The sequence below is a fragment of the Zeus faber genome (assembly GCF_960531495.2).
Source record: "Zeus faber genome assembly, chromosome: 1".
In the NCBI taxonomy this organism is placed as follows: Eukaryota; Metazoa; Chordata; class Actinopteri; order Zeiformes; family Zeidae; genus Zeus; species Zeus faber.
Window position 1 is genome coordinate 13,022,610 of NC_137193.1, and position 21,424 is coordinate 13,044,033.

Consider the following 21,424-nt stretch of genomic DNA (forward strand, 5'->3'; position numbering starts at 1 on the left):
TGTAACTCCACTCGTCTTAATAATAACACCATTAAAAGCTCCATCTGCTGCCTCCACCTCTCTGCGTCCTGCAGTGTGAAGCCCTCCTCTGCAGCTCACCTGTCCTGTCTGGCCGAGGGCCGAGACCCAGTTCCACCGTCCGACCCAGACCCAGCATCTCCCAATGAAGGAGGCCGATGCAATCAAGCTTTTCATCGGGCAGATCCCCCGAAACCTGGAGGAAAAGGACCTGAAGCCCATCTTCGAGCAGTTTGGGAAGATCTACGAGCTTACTGTGATTAAGGACAAATACACGGGCATGCACAAAGGTAAGAGAGGCGTCACCTCCTGGGAACCGGACTTGGGCCTCCAAAGGTCCGTAGACCTCCCTGTAGAAAGATCCTCTTTTCCGAAATTTAAAGAGTTAAAGATTTAAAGAGTGTTCTGAAACGTGGTGTGTAACTTCTGAATATGGTTCAAAAACTATCATAAGATAATCAAACACCCATTCTGCATACATTTAAATTGTTATGCTTTGTGGGAGCCTAAAGGTGAATGAAGGCTTCTGCTGTCATGTGCGACAAAATATATTTTTACATCAACATGTTCACAATAGATATATATATTTCTTTAGTATTTTGATCTCTCAGGAGTGGTCAGATCTCAGAGCTCAGGGAGTTTTGGTAATATACCGTATATAAAATGTGCTTTTGTTGATTTGGTTTGAATTCAACCGCTTGAGTTCAACACTTGCTCAGGTGGAATATCATATTGAATGGCGAAATTCAAAATAATAAAATACAAATCAAATCAAAGCATCCCTTGTGGAACCCGGATCAAAACACCCGGAGGCACATCCATAAATAAAAAATAACTGTGAATACCACAAATGTGTTTGTCCTTCTAGCCTTTAAGTCCACCAGTTAAAAGTAAAATATATAAATAAAAATTATAATATTAGCCCACCTTGGCATTATGTATTTAAAAAACTCTAGGTATACATGGCATTTAAAGCAAGACATTTTTTGGTTAAACGAGAAAAGAAAAAAAAGGAGAAGGTAAGGAACACTTCTCTTCCCCCACTGTCTCCAGGATGCGCCTTCCTCACATACTGTGCACGTGAGTCTGCTCTCAAAGCCCAGAATGCACTGCACGAGCAGAAGACACTACCAGGGGTGAGTACACGCTTTGTTGTCTTTCCCCGAGAGCACCAATCCTCAGCAGCTCATATATACAGTATATATGTATATATATATACAGTGTATATATATATATATACAGTGTGTGTATATATATATATATATATATATATATATATATATATATATATATATATACACAGTGTATATATATATATAAAATAATAGAATGACTGGCATTTTACCACTGTGCTGTACACACACACACACACACACACACACACACACACACACACACACACACACACACACACACACACACACACGAAAACTAATGCATTTTGACATGCAGGCCTGACTTCCCCTTAAGCTGATATGCTCCAATAAAGGTCAGAGGCTCCTGTGTTTCATATGTGATGCATCCAGACGTATTCATCCAGCGGAGCTCTGACTCATCCCGCTCCACGTCTCTGCTCGGAAAGAGACGACTTTGAGCCATGCACCGCCCGAACATCACTTTGCCACTTCCTTCCTATCCTCTCTGCCTGTTCCCTCTCTCTCTCTCTCTCTCTCTCTCTCTCACCCCCCCCCCCACCCTCTCTCTATTGATCTATCTACCCCGCTGTATCGCGGGGGATTCTAATCAGAGTTAAACCTGGCTTTATTGGCGTAGCCGGGCAGCAGGTGTGCTGCCGAGTGACATTCACTGAGCTCCATTTGACGTGACGCGCCCGTCTCTGCAATAACAGACTCCGAGCCACGGGCCGCGGCATCACTGAGACGAGCTCCCTGCCGCTCTGTATATGCCCCGACTCCTAATTCGCTGTCTCCGTCCGCCCGCGACGGCCCCCGTTTCCTATGTGTCTCGAATTGAGTCGTCTGGACGTCGGGCGGCGGAGCGAAAGGGGCAACGTGCTCTCCCTCCGGCCGCCGCCCCTTTGGAGGAGGTGCGTCGCCGGGCGTCGCCGCCATATAAATCCCATTATTAGCGTGACAGCGGTCTGACCCCTGTGACCTCGCGGGGGAGCTGTGTCTCTCTCTTTCTCTCGCTCTCTCCCTCTCTCTCCCTCCTCTCTCTTTGCCCATTTCCCCACAGCCTCCTACCTCTAAGCCTTGTTGGAGCATCCTGGAACAAGCTGACCCTACTTTGCCCCCCCCCCCCCCCCCCCAATCCTTCCTTCTCCACCCCCCCCCACCTTTTTCTCCATCAGCCAAAAAGATGAAAACCATCTTATAACCCCCCCCACACACACACACACACACACCCACACACACACACACACACCCACACAGACACCCACACGGCGCCGCCCGCCCCCCGCGCCGCCGCCACCAGCCGTGGTGTAATTGTCGTCTAATCGCACCTGCACCGACGAAGAATAATTAACTTTGGCGTCTCAGGGCCGGGGTGATACAAAAGAAAATAACATGAAAGAAATCGCAGGGCTGAGGAGGGAGAGGGGTGCAAACGGGAGCGCACCCCAAAACACACACACACACACACACGCCCCGCTTCCCTCCTCCTTCGAATGTTCCACTGTTTCCACCCCGCACTCCGCAGCGGAAACGCCGGCCGCGAACCACTTTTTGTCACCCCTCCTTCGCTAATAATAGATGGGCGAGCGGTACAGGAAGTGAAAGAGCGGAGGGGCGGGGGCGGTGGTGGTGGTGGTGCCGTGGGTGGTGGTGGGGGTGGTGGAGAAGAACAAAAGAATTTAAGAATAAAGAACGGGAGAGAAGCAAAGGGACTGGAGGAAGGTGAGCAGATGGCGGTGTTGGAGCCGCACCTGGCCTTGTGTTTCATTTCAGGTGAGAGGGGGGAGAGAGGGAGAGAGAGGGAGGGAGGGAGAGAGAGAGAGAGAGAGAGAGAGGGAGAGAGAGAGAGACTTTTAAGGTTCCTTTATTTTCAGTAAGTCATGTCACAGACACTTGATTACGAGGGAACCAAAAGAACAACAAAATTAAGAGACAAACCACAGGAAAATCACAGGTCAGCGAGAGGGAGAGAGAGAGGGAGAGGGAGAGAAACTCCCCCGGACGTCTTGTCGTCTGCCTCTCTCCTCTCGCTCTTATCGCTGTGACGTTTATCGCTGTGACGTCTCCGAGTCCCGTTTCCAGGCCGACGTGTCTGGATGCAGGAACACACACCGGGTTTTTTTTACCAGGTCCTCGAAGGCGCTGTGAGTTCCGTCCCGGATACCCCTTGGAATACCTCGGGAGGAAGAAAAAAAAAAAAATAGCCAATTTTTGCAAAGTGCTTGAATGGGGCCTTGAGATCACTGAAAACCTGTGATATTCCTCCCGGGTGCTGTAATTCAAAATCCGAACGTGATAAAACATTCTCCAGAATCGCTTTTACGACATCGATTGTCCCAGGGAAATGTAAATTTAATCCAGCGTGGGTGGAAATAGACACTTATGACAGTAGATGACAATGACATTAATAATAGATAGCAACAGAGTTATCCTCAAATAAATAATAGACAACGACACGAAGGTTATATTATATTTTAATTAATAAAGATCACATTGAGAATTGATTCGATTTGTTTTGCGTCAAGTCCTTGAAAATGACAAAGATCCTTGAATTTCCTCTTGTAATGCCAGAATGAACCCTGACGCACACGTTCACACACACGGAATTAAACTCCGGGGAGAGGGGGGGGGGGGCGCCATTTTAGGGCAGCACGCCGCCGAAAAACCCCAACTTTGCGACGACGTCGTGAAATCTGCGTGATCGGTGTGGTTTTCTGTCGGTGTGATGTACCTGAGTGGGTCTTAGTGGGTCTTAGTGCTATTATTAGTTGTTGCTTAAGCTCCTGGAATCCGGTACTTGAGGCCTGATCTCGATCTTTCGGCGCGCGGAAACTCTCCCAGAACGAGCGAAAACCGCACGCGCGTCGAAATGCGCCGAACATAGCGTGCGCGGTATTTGTTCCACGCGCGGTGAGCGGCGACGCTGTTCCGTCCGGGAGCGGTAACGAGCATGAGTCACACGCGGGTTGGTGCGTAAGCGTGAACGTATTAAGGGGTGGGGGTGGGGGTGGGGGTGGGGGCAGGTGCTCAGACCACCACGGGTTAAAAGGGGGCGTGTGTGTGTGTGTGTGTGTGTGTGTGTGTGTGTGTGTGTGTGTGTGTGTGTGTGTGTGTGTGTGTGTGCGCGTGTGCGCGTGTGTGCGGTAGATCTTGATTGGAGTGGAAAGGTTTTTGGTTTGTTTTTTTGTTCCACTCTGGCGTCTTCACTCGTTCCACCCGTCCGTGCTGGAGGACGCGGGGCCTTCCACGAGCGGAACGTCTGACTAAGCCTGACGTTTACTCACCCAGAAGCACTCAGACAAAGCAGACGGAGGCTTTATCAATAGTCTGAAATAAAATGCAGAGGATATGAATAGCACCGGCCCGGGTGGATGTATGAATTATACGAGAATTAAATGGTAGAATACTGCATTGACTTTACAGCCACACGTGTCTGTTCATTTTACTGCCCCCCCCAAAAAAAAACAAGAGGACATGTGATGAAGTAATCCTGCTGCGACCAGTCTTTGATGGTGTAGATAGACAGGCGAGAGTACATTATGTTTTTAATTGTTTTTTTGTTTGTTTGTTTGTTTTGTTTTGTTTTTCCCAGCGCGGTTATTCAACGGCAAATATTGTCCGTGCACCAAAAACGTCATTCACCGGTGCCTTTCACGGCAGGGGAGGGTTTGAGTTTCTCAGGACGTGGACGCATGTGGACGTGTGTGTGTGCGTGGGGGGGGGGGGGGGGGGGGGCTGCGTGTGTGTGCCCCGGTTCCACGCGCAGGAGGGTCTGTACCCTTTCGCGGCGGGGCCCGTTCGCTTGACGGATCTATCCCGACTACCGTGCGCGTCCAGGCGCGTCTTCATTTACATACGCTTGCATGTCAATGCGGAGCGGGGAGGGTGGGGGTGGGGGTGGGGGGGGGGGGCTGGGTTCCGGGATCTGGGGGAGGGCCGGCCTGCGCGCGTCACCCGGGGACGGCGGCCTTGATGAGCGCAGATTGGATTTACGAGGGAGGTAAATGGGTGTGAATTAGAACCAAATTGGATGACTGAAAGGGCGAAGGAGGTGTGGAAGAAGGAAGAGCCGGGGAAATGGAGGAGGGGGGCGGGAGAAAGGAATGAAAGTTTGACATAATGAACAGTGGGTGGCAATTGGGGTGTGTGTGTCTGTGTGTGTGCGCGTTTGTGCGCGGGGTGGGGAGGGTTTGGCGAGGTTGCATTGAGGCGGCGCGTTTATCAGCTTAAATACAGACATCTGTTACAGAGAAAGATGGCGGTGTGTTTCGGGGGATGGGGATAAGCGTGTGCGTGAGCTAGAGAGAGAGGAAGAGAGTGTGTGTGTGTGTGTGTGTGTGTGTGTGTGTGTGTGTACGTGCGTGTTCTCCCCATAGTCTCATACACACACAAAGTGGAAACGGTCTCTTGTCTTAAAACTCATTAGCACTCATTAGTATGTGGGATCTAACGTGTGTGTCAGTGTACATGCTGCTGTATCTGTATGTGTGTGTGTGTGTGTGTGTGTGTATATATATATATATATTTAAATATTGAACAGTCCAGTAATCAGAAAGAAATGAAACTAGGACATGGGGCCTGTCTGCGTGTGATTCACTTCCTTCTCCCTCTGCTCCGTGGAGTGCAGTCAAACAATACTTGACATGAATATTTAACAGCTGGAAAAGGGGGAAACAAACGAGCACAGACTCTTGAGTCTTGTCAGAATTTAACGATTGATATTCAGCCGCTTGCCTTCAAAATGAATGAATAAATAAATAAAAAAGGTTCTTTTTTTTTTTTTTTGTGTGTTTAATCAGGATAAGACTCGATGTCAATTCTCAACCCCCCGTAAAAAAAAAAATAAAATAAAAGGTATTTCTCCCGTCTCCACCGCCGACCAAACCCCGAATAGAGGCTCCACGACGACCCGCGGACGGATCGTTGGCTCCACACGATCGGTCTTCGCGGGCGTCGTGCCGCGGCGCCGTGGGTTTTGGTGGCGGCGGCGTTCGGAACAAGGTCCGGTTCGGCGTCGGGAGCGTCTCCTTCTCTGTTGCGCCTTTTGTTGCGCTCGCCGCGGCTCTTTGTGCTACGCGCCTGCGCTCCTCCGTGTTTATTCATGTCTCGTGTTAGTTTGTTTTTTTGGGGGGTGGGGGGGGGGGGGGGGGTTATTTATGCCTGTGAATAGAACAATTTCCACCTGTGTCTTTTCCGTCCCCCGGGCGAATTCACAAGTGTGTCCCGGTTTAAGTGTGTTTGTGATGGGGACGGAGGAGAGAGGGAGAGAGGGAGGGAGGGAGATAGATACGGGGGGGATGGGATGGCAGGTTGATTATGGTCGCAGATCTCGTTGCCTGGAGACGGCGGGGACGAGGGATGCCAGGTTGCTAGGCAACCGCCCCGATGCAATGACCAGCGCTGTGTGATGGAGCAGAGGGGAGGCGGAGAGGGAAAATTGTCTTTGTGCTCCACCCCCCCCCCCCCCCCCCCCCACACCACCACCACCCTCCCCGTAAATGCTTTTGAAAGAGCAGGAGAGATGGTCTCCCTGATGTGTTTACCGTGCACAGAACGGATCTGGAAGCACAGAGAAACTAGGCGACTACTAGGCCCCGGTTGGAGACTCGACAACGGAGACGATCAGATGTTCCGGGGAAGCGGGTGGCAACAACCACAACAACAACAAGGAAAAAATCATTAAAAAAATAATACCCAGAGAAAATAGTGGTGTACGATCACCCGTCTAAAAAAAACAACACGCGCCGGTAAAATCATAATGGATATGCATGAGGGCGTGTGGACTTGTGATGGGAGGGGGTCAGACGTGCTGGGGGAAGGGGGTCGCGCTGTGATTTGATTGGATAATCTATGGATTTAATATCTCCTAATCCCACCCGCAATCCCCCGAGGCATCATAGAGCGCGAGATTAACAATGTGTGTGCATGTCGCTCTGGGCAAGAGGTATGCACACCAGAGCCTGCCAGAAATAGACACGGTCTCCTTTTTTTGGGGGGGGGGGGTTACGGCCTTCATTAAACGGTAGAAGGATATTTGTTTCTTTATTTTTATTTTTATTTTCAACTTCTATGTGTGATACTACACACGCGTGGTGCAAAAAAAAGATGGAATTCCAAAAGCTGTGTGTGTGTGTGTGTGTGTGTGCGCGCGCGTGCGTGCGTGTGCGTTCTGGTAAACAAGCCCGAGACGGATGGAGGAGGTGGAGGAGGACGAGAGCAAATTACTGTAAAGTGTGCGTTCACGGTCGAGGCTTAGAGGGAAAGAGATATATTATTTGTCTTACTCTCCCGGCTCGCAAATCTGCCCTCACGGCAGCGCCTGCATTCAACAGGCGTGAGCACTCCTCCTCCCTTTGTTTCTCCTCTTCCTCCTCCTCCTCCTCCACCTCCTCCTCCACCCGTCAGCGCACGCGTCTGATCCGTCGATCTGGCGACCTAGAAGTACCCTCCACCCACCTCGTTTGTTTCCCCCACCGTCCCTCTCCTCCCCGCACGTTGTTCGGGGCAACCTTGTTTACCTGCTGCGGGTTCTCGTCACGCGCGCGCGCGGGTGGGGTTGGGGTTGCCATGGCGACGGGAGCCGAGGCTTCGGCGGAGGGAGGCGCGGTTGCCGTGCCGATCCGAAGCGGCGCAGCCTCCACGGCCCCTTCCCGATGCTCCAACCCACTCGCACGTTCTAATTCCCGTCTCCGGGACCCTCTGCCGCGCGGCCCCGTGTTTGTAGGTAAACAGCGCGCGGGGAGGGGTGTGTGTGCGCGCGCGCGCGCGTGTGTGTGTGTGTGCGTGGGGTCCGAACTCGTCGGATACTCGAATCGACTTCGTTCCGAAGCCGTTAATCGATTCCGATCCGTGCTTCTTTTTTAATTCCCGGGGATCGCGACACCCGCAGCGTGTCCGCCGGTTAAACAGTCTCCTCACGCGCCGTGGCGGAGTCGCGCCGTTATCCGACGCGCCTTGCGGCACATACAATACGCTGCCGCGGCCCCCGGCAGTGATAATGTTATCACCACGCCGATCAAATAATTGAGCATATCATGCGATGAACGGGAGGGATTTTTGGAATATTAATGGACAGACATCCCATCCATCGTCGTCGAAGCGTCAACGCGCCGCCTCCAGGAGACGCTTTGAGGAAACGTCCGCGCGTCTTTTCTCCAGAAGTGACGCGGCGGGACACTGAGTGGGGGGCGTTCACCGTGGCCGCTCGTCGTGGTCCCCCTCCTGGGCCGAAGAGAACCGGCGGCAGGGGGGGGGGGGACACCGGTCCCGCCTGCCGCCGCCGATCGACACGCCTCTCGGCGACCGATCGGCGGATCGATCCGTTCGGGCGGATCGGTGACTGGTTGAAATGTCACCGGCTCCATAATTAAGACCTTCATTAAGCCGCGGTTAACAGTGTTACTCCGCTCTGCTCCCTCGCTGCCACCCCCACCCCTCGCTCTCCCTCTCTCTCTCTCCCTCTCTCTCTCCCCCTCTCTCTCCCTCTCTCTCTCCCCCATACACACACACACACGCACACATTTAAACACACACTTATACACACCACTTTCCCCCCTCTCCCGCTCGCTACTTTACTCCTTTCGCATGCTTTTCACCGCGGGGGGATGGGGGGGGGGGTCGTCGAAGAATGGTCCAGGATTATGAAAAGAAGAGAGAAAGAGAGAGAGAAAGAAGGAGCGAGAGAGAGAAAGAAGGGAGAGGGAGAGAGTCATTCATGGCGAATTGGCTTTCGATGAATTATAAAAAAGGTTGTCAAACTCCCTCTTTGTTTTTCTTGCGCTCTTGCTCTTTCTTCCCACATCCATTCATCCTCCACTTTGTTTCACAGATTTCTATCGATCCCGCCCACCCCCCCCCCCCCCCCCCCACCCCCACCTCTCCGTCAGCTCCAGAATCTCTCACTATTCTAATGCCGCCTGCTCCTGTAATCCAGATTAGCTGGCGGGCGTTCTTAATCTCATCACTTCGCCCAATCCGACGCGGGTGTGTGCTTTTCCTGCTTTTGTGTGATAGGGGGAGAAAGGGGAGCGGTGGGGGAGGGCGGGATTACAAAAGGAGAGAGGGAGGGAGAGAGAGAGAGAGAGAGGGAGAGAGAGAGAGAGAGAGGGAGGGAGAGAGAGGGAGGGAGGGAGGGAGAGGGGGGGAGAGGGGGGGAGAGGGAGAGAGAGAGTTCCAACCTGTGATATCACACAAATCAGTGTCACTCACATGGGGGCTGGGGGTGGAGGGAGGGAGGGGTGGGGGAGCGGGGACTGGAGAGCAATTAGCGTCTGAATAGAAGGGGCCTGATTAGAAAGCAACACTTCAGAGTGGAGGTCAGCGCCCGCCGCCGCCCGTCACGCACACAATGCACACACACAATGCACACACACGCCACACGCACACACAATGCACACACACACACACACACAATGCACACACACGCCACACGCACACACAATGCACACACACGCCACACGCACACACAATGCACACACAGGCCACACACCGCCGTGGTGCTTGTCAATTATCTGCTCGTGTCGATTCACCGGCTTCAGATGTACTTAATAGTATGCGTTAATTTTTTTATTTTTTTCCAACCGTGTTTATATTTTAGACACAGGAGTTACTCACGGGGATAACGTAATAAGTACTCACACACATAGAGAATTGCTCTTCCCCCTCCCCCGTCCCTTCTCCCTCATAGCAAAATCAAATCCCACAGTCTCAATACGGATAATTTGACCATCTTTTTTAGAGGGGTGACCACAACATCAGCGTTATACTGATGTGTCAGGCTGACGGCCCCATGCCACTTGATGTTTCTCACAGTATGAGGCCTGTATATAATATTCAGGGGTTTGATTTAAATACGAATGTTTTCGTCCCTTTACTCATGGGCTGCTAACGATATTTTAACATTCTGCAACGCTGGATAATGAGTACATAATCATAAGTGACATATATGGATACTGTGCAAAACGCAGCTGTGTTTATAGTGATGGAACATGCATCCTTATCCCTCAGCCCCAACCAGACTTGTGTCATATGTGTATGGAAACCTTTTTGGGATTTCTGCCTCAAGCTATTGTTTACGTTTGTGATTTGTACCCACAGTACACAATGTCAATAATCTGTCCCGTTCCATACATACATACGTAGATCTGGGTTTAGGCATAAATATTGATTTTTTTTTTTTTTTTTTTAATGCATAGCTCCTATTTATCAGCACGGGGGATATAACATCAGCCCCTGCGTATTATTAAATGCCTCATGGCATTGTAGGCAGGCCCTATACGTCCTCGCTATGTGATATTGCATTACATTTCACCGCTGTAATGTGAGTGTGAAGCTGTGGTTTTGTGACCGCGGAGCTTGGCCTGTATTTTCCAGATGAACCGCCCCATCCAGGTGAAACCAGCCGACAGCGAGGGAAGAGGGGGTAAGAGACACCACAGCACCTGTTCAAACAAGCAGCTCTCCGATACCGCCTTCACACATGCAAACTACGAAAAAAAAATGAGAAAATGGGAGGAAAAAAAAAAAAAAAAAAAGATCTTCACGGCTCGTCGTGCCATTCTGTTCGCGCCTCTTCAAAAATATACAAATAAAAATATCTTCATTTGAAAACCACGCGGCTTTAATCGGTGTTGACCCTTTCATATGCAACAAAGAGGACGATGTTAACAAATCGTTGATTTTATTTGTTTTTCCTTCATTTTTTTTTTTTTTGTGTTGGTTTGAAAGGTGCTTCGAAAAAAAAAAAAAAATGATTTTTCTATCTGCTTTTAAGAAAGGCCCGCATTTTCAATATAGGGTAGTGAGCGATGATACATCTGTTTTATTTCCACAACACCCAGTGGCTGAATTAAGGCTCCACTTTGCCCCCCCCCCCCAAAAAACCAAACAAATCCCTCAGAAGCATCAGAGGCCTCCTTCCCTCCTGCTGCTGTCACTGAAGGAGTGGCTGCTCCTCTGTCAACACAGAGGGTGACACACATTTGGGTCAGAGGCTGTTATGGCGGCGTTGGTTCCCTCCAGAGGCTGCATGCGGTATCGCATGATTTTTACATCGATCTCATTTGTTCCAGTGCATTTTTCCTTCCTCTTCACCGTCTCCCCATCACTCCTGCACCCGTTAATTGTTTTTTTTCTCCGTCTGGCACATCGGCCTCCCCGCTTTAACACAACCCATATCCGCTCTCTTTTCCGCTTTCCTTCTTCCCTCCGTCCCTCTCCTCCACCTTCCCTCCTGCCCACGCCCCTCTCCTTGCCCTCAGAAGATAGGAAGCTGTTTGTGGGCATGCTGGGGAAGCAGCAGGCCGACACCGATGTGAGGAAGATGTTCGAGCCCTTCGGCAGCATAGAGGAGTGCACGGTGCTGCGCGGGCCCGACGGGACCAGCAAAGGTAAAACACTCACACACGCAAAATATGTTCGGGCCAATACGGTTTGAGTATTTTGGATTTACAGACAGACGGACACACACACACACACACACACACACACACACACAGTTTTTTTGGGGCTTTTTTTCAATCTCAAAACCCAATACAAATCTGAGGCCAGGAGTTAATACGAGGCCTGCGTTTTAATATTTTTTCTTGATTTGTTGGTCTTGGTAACAAATAATTAAATGATGAATCAAAAAAACAAAAATATAGGCCATACCCCAACGGAGATCTCCATTTAATGTGTGAGACAAGGGGTATTTGACATACTCGACTTTATGCACCAATGGAAAATTGCTTCAGAAGTATTGGGGGCGGGGTTTAACCTATGACCTGAAGCCTCTTACCTAAAATAACATTAACGCCACGTTGGCCAATGGACTAAAACCTCCGTTTGCCCCCGTGGCAGTTGAACTCTCCGTGCACCCGGCAGCTCGAAAAACCTTGAATATTAATAACAACTAATCATGTGATTGTCTGGTTTGATACGCTCAACCGGTTAAATTCCTAACGGCAATCAACCGACAATCCATTAATTGGCAGCAGCTCCCTTTCCTGGCCTGCTGCCGCCGGTTAGAATCATTACATCCTCGGATAATTAGGGATAACTGCATCAGGCGTACCCCGTCGGTTACCAGCGCATGCGATCCGGCGTGTACGTCCGTGTCTCACGCTTCAGATTTGGCTGATTTAAAGCCTTCCACGTCGGCCGTTTCCGCCGCTTCCCCCCTGGAGCTCGGTCGTCGGCAGCTGATGTAAACACCCCCCCCCGTCTCTGGATGTTGATTACCGTTTAGCGGCATCGGCAACAACAACAACAAAAACAACGACAACAACGACAACAACGCCGCCGGCGACAATGTGCGGAGTGTAAATCCAGGTTCCGGTGGCAGCTCCAACATAGACGCTGGATTTTGGTCGGATGTTTGTTGTATCGGCCGTGACTAATGGTCCGCTGGGTTTTATGGCTCCGTGCTAATGATGCGTTTAGTGGCTTTTTTTTTTTTTACGGGCTGTGATTGATGAAGCAATGAACCTTTTGTGGACAACGTTTAAAGATGCCACTGTAACTGATGACGCGTTTGATGGAAGACGGCTCTTAATGTATTTTTAAAAGGACGTCGTTTCCACATCGCGTGTGTGTGTGTGTGCGTGCGTGTGTGTGTGTGTGTGCGCGTGTGTGTGTGTGTGTGTGTGTGTGTGCACGCCTGTGTGTAATATTAAATGGGGTGGGTCTTTTTTTTTTTTTTTTCCCCCAGGTTGTGCGTTTGTAAAATACCAGAGTAACGCCGAGGCTCAGGCTGCGATCAGTGCTCTGCATGGGAGCCGCACTCTACCGGTAAGGCACGCACGCACGCACGCACGCACGCACGCACGCACGCACGCACGCACGCACGCACGCACGCACGCACGCACACACACACACACACACACACACACACACACACACACACACACACACACACACACACACACACACACACACACACACACACACACACACGCACGCACGCACGCTCTAAGCCCAGTCTTTTAACACAGTGACTCAGCTGACTGTCCCTACTTCTCCTTTCCCCTCCTACACACAGACACACACACACACACACACACACACACTGTTCTTGGCCAAGGAGAGAGGACAAATTATTTGTGAGATGTCATCGTCTCGTCCTCCCACTATTTGGCGATAGGTCACTTGCAGCGTGGAACGTGACGAAGGGACGGATTTAAGGAAATCGTTCTGACTTATTTGGGCAATGTTCCTTTTTCCACATATGGGGACGTGACGTTTGGAACAGCTCAAATGTGGGACCGGTATGAACACAACCGACAGATTAGTATATTTTAAACACGTAAAGATATTTCTAGATGTATGGAATTGAGCCGATTCCCGGATCCAAATTTGTAATGTTAATGTTATGTTCAAGTCCCCAAAATGTCCATGACACCATCAGGGTGAAAAGATGAAGATTCATATGTTTTATGAAGGTTTGCTCCATCTGGGTCTCTTTGTTCCTGATTACAGACATTCTATGATGAGCTCTTTTTCCACGTTGATAACTCCTTGCGAGGCTCCATGTTTTTGCAATGAGAGTAAAATGTTGATAATGTCCCAAAATTTAGGTTGTGAAAAAGTTTGTAGTGGGATCTTGTTCATATATGAAGTACGTCATTACATTTTACATTACATTTCGTCATTTAGCAGACGCTTTTATCCAAAGCGACTTACAATTATTCAAACACCGACGGACGCAGCCATCAGGAGCAATGAGGGGTTAAGTGTCTTGCTCAAGGACACTACAGCATGATAGCAGGAGGAGCCTGGGATCGAACCAGCAACCATTAGATTACTAGACGACCAGCTCTACCTCCTGAGCTACCATCCCCTTCACGTCCTGACGACTGACTCAAAGGCCACACTTGGAAATGGGAGCAGAAACTGTTCAAATTGCTATTGCGTTTAAAAGTTGAACTTGTGTCTGCATGCTAACTGTGTTAGCTCAATGTATGGCCGCAGGTGGAATCGACTAGCCTAGCTCCTCTGAAATGAGGGAAACACACCTTCCAGCAACTCAACAGCTGTGATTATAAGCTGTAAAGCGTCTGTCAAGTGAAACCGGGGGTTGCCAGTTACGCCTCGAATCATTTCTGTCAACAACTGAACCGAGTGACCGGGACTGAACTGGCAACCCTACGGCACCAGCAGCTTGAGTTTCACAGCTGCCCAAAGGGTTATTTAAAATAGTAAAACTGTTCTGAATGTAGCTGCATTTAAAGCAACTAAGATTTAGTTTTCATTTTACTCGTCATGGAGACGCAAGATGGAATGCTGAAGAACTCGGAGGATGTGAATGTCCCTAATTTGACAGGAGCTAGGCTAGTTGATCCCCTCCGCAGCCTTGCATCGTGCTAACACAGTTAGCATGTAGCCCGTGGCTATCTTCTAACTGGAGACACAGGGCTGAAATTGGTATCGACATTCTCGTCTGATCCGGGTAAGAGAGACGAATTTCCTCCCCCAACACACTGGAGTATCGCTCTTAACCGATCAGAACCTGCCAGAGGAAGCCAGCAAACAGGGTCAAAGGCCAGTTTTATGGCCGATCCCTCTAATCCCAAAGCTTCAGATCAGGACAAAAGTCTTAATATCGAGGTTGAGGGGTCACCTCGGCTTTTGACACCAGAAGATATTTTGGGAATAAAGCGCGTGTGTGTGTGTGCATGTGTGCGTGTGTGTGTGTCGGCCCTGCAGGGCGCCTCCTCCAGCCTGGTGGTGAAGTTCGCCGACTCGGAGAAGGAGAGGGGGATCCGGCGGATGCAGCAGGTGGCCTCTCAGCTGGGGGTCATCAGCCCCATGACCCTGCACCTCGGGGCCTACAACGCCTACACACAGGCTGTGAGTACCACACACACACACGCAAAATAGACACACACCAAACTCATATACATATGCATTTAACACCCTTATACCCACATTGACACACAGAAACACACAAGTTGTGGAAAGTAATGAATACAAATACTTTGTTACTGTACTTAAGCACATATACTTACAGTTCAAGTAAGTATATTCAGTTTTAGAAACTCCACTACATTTCAAAGAAAATATCTGTATCTTTTGATTCTACTACATTTCTGAGTAGATTTTCAGTTTAAAAACACACACACACACACACACACACACACACACACACACACACACACACACACACACACACACACACACACACACACACACACACACACACACACACACACACACACACACACATACGTTTAACCAGTTTTAACATCCGATTACATGCATAACTATTTTAGTTTTTCTAGTCAAAATGTATAAGCTACTAATGCTTCTTTAGCATTAGTAGCTTATTAGATCCTAGTAACTATTGCAATGTTACTAGTCACTATTCAGTAAGTACTAGTACTGCTTCATTAGTGAGTAGTGGCTTTAACATTTTTTTGTTTTACTGTCGAACAATTTATAATAACAGCGATTTAAAATGTCACCCATAAGTAACAACAGGAAAAGGCACCAGTCGCTAATGAATAAGTACTTGTACTCAAGTAATAGTGGCTAGTACATTTGAAATAGATACTAGTCACAATCAGAATAGATACTAGTCGGAGGTAAATATTTGACATCTGAAACTTGGAGCCCCATAGGATTGTGAAAATTGTCCAAATAGTTACAAGAAACATTACATTATTTACTAGTTACATGTAATAGTTAGTAGTATCTCATGATTAAGTACTAGTACCTAATACATTTTGACTAGTAAAACTAAACGAGTTACCAGTAACTTTTTGAATAGCAACTAGTAACTATATATATAAGTAGCAGTAACTTTTAAAAAGTGACTCGGTCGTCCTTTGGATTCAATGTTGAAATGGCTGGCCGTAAAACTCGTGCCTCCGTATTTCACTAATCACAAAAGGGCGTGTGGCCTCAGCGCTCCACCCCAGACACAACAAGTCTCCGTCGACCTTAATTCAAATTCCACATGCATGTGTGAGACGGGCGCGGTCAACCAAGGTGACTTTGATCCCCGCGACTCCTTCTCCCCTTTGATTTATCTCCCTCATATCTCTCCCGGCACCTCGCTGCCACCTCTCCCCCGTACCCGCCTCCTCCCTCAATCCCTCCGCCCCCCTCGCCCGCGTCTCACCCTTTTTCCTCCCGCCCCGTCCCCAGTTGGTTCAGCAGCAGGCGCTGGTGGCCCAGTCGGCCTACCTGTCTCCCGTTGCCACGGTTGCGGCCGTCCAGATGCAGCAGCTGGCCGCGCTCAACCCCAGCAGCATCATCACGACACCCATCACATCCATCACCCCGTCCTCAGGTAATGAGAGGAGGAGATGTCCCGGCCGCGCTCGCTCCTGATTAAATTTGCCGACGGGGATTGCGGAGGACGTGCACGGGGGAGGGGCGGTCGGGGTCGGGTGAAATTTGAGGGTGGGGGGGTGGGGGGGTGTGTCTTTACGTACAATCCCGGTCCAAACTTCTGCGACGGAGGTGGATCGGTGCTGTGTCTGTGATCCGTCTGTGAACCAAACCTAAACCTCTATTTTGTACTTTTGTCAGCCTGCCATTATGTAAGCAATGGTAAGTATTGGCTATTTGGCTGTCTCCGCCGTTGAAACGCTCAATCATGGTTTTGTCTGAATGCTTTATTTCTTTTATTTTTTTTTAAATACTTCCTGTTTTCATGCACCCCGGCACCATTTAAATGTAAATGAAGGCTCGTCCTCAGTGTGTTTTGTGACGTTTTAATTACAGTTTCTATTGATAATAAGGTTAAAAATGCCAACAGCTGCTAAGAGCATCATCACCAGTCGTACAGATGTTGAATGACCCTTCACATGAATACAGAGGAAATGCTCCCGACACGACCCCATCCTAAACGAAATGTGTCCAGGTACCAGCACCCCGCCCTCCATCGCAGCGACGCCCGTCCCCTCCCTGCCTCCGCCCATCACCGTGAACAGCTACTCATCCGTCCCCGCTCCGCCCAATGGGCAGTCCGCCACTGAAGCCCTGTACACCAACGGCGTCCACGCATATCAAGGTAGGAGCCACGGGAAGTAGAAATGCTTTCCCGAAATCTCTGCTCATCTCTGCGGGCCTCGTGAGTGTCAAAAACGGACGATGGTCCCCAACAAGGCGGGCGCGGCGCTTTTTTGACGCGTGACAGCAAACGCCCAAATCAGAGGAGATGGAACAAACAAAAGTGGCGGCTTGTGCCGAATGTGATTTGGAGCACGTTGATGTGCCGTAGATGTGGCCCCCCCCTTTTGAAAACACGCAGCAGTTAGTGACGAAGTGTTTCGCACTGTGTCACAGCTCAGAGTCCCGTCCTGGACCCGCTGCAGCAGGCCTACACCGGCATGCAGCACTACACAGGTAGGACACGCAGCTTCCAGCTCCGTTGCAATAAATGTTTCACCTCGTAGTGTTATTAGGAATAAATGGCTTTTTCATTGTGTATTACGAATTCATCCGTGACCGCTACCACTGTGGCTACTCATCATCCTTTCATATATATACCATCATATATATATATATTTTCACAGTAGCTATCTATCAGCCCCCGACAATAGCGGTTGCCCCGGGCAACCACATTTGGGCCGTTGTCAACCACATTTTATATGATAAAAATAAACCTCTGTAGGCTCAGAAACTTCTGCCAAGGAAAATGATTCGTCCTGCCTCACTGATTTACCCAAAAATGGTGAAACAAGTGAGAATATTGAAACATGGATTATAATTATAGAGGGTTATTATCAGTGAATAAAATATAAAAAAAATAAAGTAAATGGATGGATGGATAGCTATATAGGGGATGGATAGATGGATGGATATATAGATATCTAGATAGAGGGATGGATGGATGGATGGGTAGATAGCGAGATATGGCATAGATAGATAGATAGATAGAGGGATGAGAGATAGATAGATATGGGATAGATAGTGGGAGGAATGGATGGATGGATGGATGGATGGATAGATAGATAGATAGAGGGATGGATGGATGGATCTATCGATAGCTAGATTGAGGGATAAGTAGAGGGATGGATGGATAGATAGAGATCGATGCCGTTCATCCCCAGAGGGGTGTGCAGTGTCACAGCAGCTTACATAAAAGATAAGAAGTTATAATAAAGAAATGGAATAAAATTATCCAAAAGAAAATGGCAATATATGGAGATGATGCCTGGTTGTCAATGGCAACCACTTCTTAAAGTCAGTGTCAGGCCCTGGATATATTGTTATGTATAGCTCTATACTGTATGTGTGCAATGAGACATTTTATTATTGCTTATTTGATTCTTTGTATTGCTTAAATTTTGTGTATATTTTGTTCATATTTATTGAAAAATCATATTTGAATATCGTTGTGTGGGGATATAAAACGTCTGTGTTCGTGGGACTGTTATTGGCTGAAACGGTTCCCCTCCCCCTGTCGACCTGTGTGTTTGCTCCCACTCCCCACAGCCACCTACCCAGCGGCTTACGGCCTGGTGGGACAGCCCTTCCCACACCAGCCCACACTGGTGGCCCAGCAGCCCCAGCAGCCTCAGCAGCTGCAGCAAAGAGAAGGTACGCCCCCCCCCCCCCCCCCCCGAAACAAATAACACCCGCCGTTCATTTCCAAATCCCAGAAACCTGCCGCACAAAATGGCGGATCGGAAAAAACAAGCCAAACCTTGCCCCCCTTAAAAGTGCCGCGCCCCAAGGCTCATTTTTGTCCCCAGGTCTTGGGTTTCTCAAGGCTTCGTTTCGTCCTCAACACTATGACTTGTTCTTTTTGCTCCTTTTTTTTTTCCGGGGGCCTGTCAGGAATGAAAGTGCAAACAAAATTCCAAAAAGCCCCTGACCTCCCACTTGTTCTGCCCCCCCCCCCCCCCCCCCCCAGGTCCCGAGGGCTGCAACATCTTCATCTACCACCTGCCGCAGGAGTTCACCGACTCTGAGATGCTGCAGATGTTCCTGCCCTTTGGAAACGTCATCTCCGCCAAGGTCTTCGTGGACCGCGCCACCAACCAGAGCAAATGTTTCGGTGAGTCGCGGCGAGCGTCCGGCGCCGAGACTTTTTTACGCCTTTTTAAGGCCGTTTTAGGAGTCCGACTCAAGACCAACGGGGGCTGTGAAGTTGTCACAATAAATACCTTTGTCTCACACCAACGGATGGATTTAGACTTCACAGTAAAGTTTATTTAGGCCCTTTTTATTTTAACTCCTTATAATTTGCCCTGGTGTGTTTGAATGTTGATTTTAAAACAAAAATAACTGATGGGGCACTTTGTCTGCTTAACACATCAAACATGTTAAACCACAATTAAAAAAGGAAAGAAAGGGAGAGCTTTTTTGGGCCCCCCCCCCCCCATTTCGGGGACAAAGAAAAAAATAAAATCGACATCCATCTCAGAAATATCAAAAATACGTTGCCGTTTTTGGTCTCGATCCCGATCCCATGCGCCCCGGCGCGCTTCCATCCTTCTCCGCTCCCGGAGGAATTCAACTCCGCTGTTCTCTGCACGTCTCCCTCTCCCCGCCTCCATAACCAAATCCCTTCGAATCTTTCTCTTTCGCTCTCCGCCCCTTTCGTCAGGCTTTGTGAGTTTTGACAACCCCTCCAGCGCTCAGACAGCCATCCAGGCCATGAACGGCTTCCAGATCGGCATGAAGAGACTGAAGGTGCAGCTGAAGAGACCCAAGGATGCCAACAGGCCCTACTGAAGGAGGTGAGAGGGCCCCGGGCAGCTCTGACGGGGCAGGAGGACGGGGTGGTTTGAGAGCCGGGAGGGAGGGAGGGAGGGAGGGAGGGAGGCGGGGTGCTGATAGACAGAGAGGGTTGTGTGTAGTAAATAGTGTAGTACAATGGATTAAATCATTATCTGTAAACATGTCGATAAACAGATTACCGTGAGCTTACGTACCTCAGCAGCATCGCAGGGCAGCGGCTCCTCCTTGATCTGTGTTTAACATCTAGCGAGGAGCGGGTTTCTTAGTTAAAATCTTTAAAGCAAATGATTCTTGACATTTTAACTGTGTGATTAGGGCTGAAGTCAACTCCTGTTCGTCATTAATTTTTTTTTACTTTTTCGTTTATTTTTTTTGTGCTGTGTCATATGTCATTTTCCTGAAAAAAACATCACTCTCAAGACTGTCCCGTCCATACATATATCGTGGAGACTGCGTCGCTATGGCTACGGTTGCCTAGCAACCGCTTAAACCTCCCCCTTCCTCTCTCACTGCGTTGTAAGTTAATTGGCCTGTGTTGGTTGCTGTGGCGATATTGCCTGTGATGGTTGCCATTAGCAGTTTTTTTATTTTGGGCCGTTGCCTTGATTCACCATGCTCAACTGCATGGCGAGTTACCGTGGCGACCATGAACTGTGTGTGGTGCGTTTGTGAGTTTCCTCATTATTATTTTGTCCCGGTTTTATCCTTGCAGAACACTGATCAATAACTGTCACTTTACCTCAGAATTTGTAAGCAATTGATTATCATGACACGCTCTTTTTCTAGTCCTCTCAAAGTGGCTCCGCCCAAGACGCAAAGCGAGCCCGTCGCCAATTTATTATTCCATCCCGTGTGGATCTGCTCAAATGCTTTGCTTCTGCACTTATTGCCTTCGGTCAGTTTCCTTTTTGTCGTCTGTCATGATTATCATTCTTACATGCCCGCCCCCCCACCCCCCCTATGTTTAGTTGGTTGGTGTGGTAGTTTTCGGTGAGTGCGGGGTTTCTGTTTCGTCGTAAAACTCGATTCCAAGTGACTTTGTGCCTGAACTTTGTTTGGTTTCTGTGGAAATGCTCTGAACGTAACTCTGTAAACGGTGGAAGACACGGTGTCGTGCTGTGCGTATGTGGGCGGGTTCGTGTTTGTTTGTTTGTGTGTGTGTGTGTGTGTGTGTGTGTGTGTGTGTGTGTGTGTGTGTGTGTGTGTGTGTGTGTGTGTGTGTGTGTGTGTGTGTGTGTGTGTGTGTGTGTGTGTGTGTGTGTTTGTGCGCCTGCGCGCGTGTGTCTGTCCGTCTGTTTATCTGTGTGCGTCTGTGTGTGTTTGAGGGCTTGAGAGACAGAATTTTACTGTATTAAGAATATGTGATTGTTGTCACCGGGTGAGTAGACCAGAAAAGAAGCATATTTATTAATGTGTGCGTGTGTAAGTGTGTGCGTGCGTTACACCAAGAGAGACACTAACCTTTGTTAGAGAAGACTTTTGGATAAAACTGTGGGTTACTGGGAGACGTTCTGCTGGCAGAACTGCATTCCCCCCCCCCGTAGAAATTCTGGGTTGCCAGTTAAGCGGCATCACGCGAGAGGGAGTGCTGTTAT

General features: G+C 49.1%; 1 protein-coding gene across 2 annotated transcripts; it reads left to right on the plus strand.

The window, feature by feature from the left end:
• Positions 1-163: 163 nt before the first annotated feature.
• Positions 164-19,829, plus strand: celf3a (cugbp, Elav-like family member 3a; the record flags this gene model as incomplete). Of its 2 annotated transcripts, none has more annotated exons than XM_080018618.1 (12): positions 164-308; positions 1,072-1,154; positions 10,527-10,575; positions 11,414-11,542; positions 12,844-12,923; positions 14,838-14,981; positions 16,281-16,425; positions 17,002-17,151; positions 17,427-17,486; positions 18,579-18,683; positions 19,000-19,143; positions 19,696-19,829. In XM_080018618.1, the coding sequence occupies 12 exons, from the start codon at positions 164-166 to the stop codon at positions 19,821-19,823; spliced, it is 1,362 nt and encodes a 453-aa protein (XP_079874744.1). In that variant the 3' UTR covers positions 19,824-19,829. The 2 variants fall into 2 exon arrangements, with proteins under 2 accessions (XP_079874744.1, XP_079874745.1); XM_080018619.1 differs by having other exon boundaries at positions 11,417-11,542.
• Positions 19,830-21,424: the final 1,595 nt, after the last annotated feature.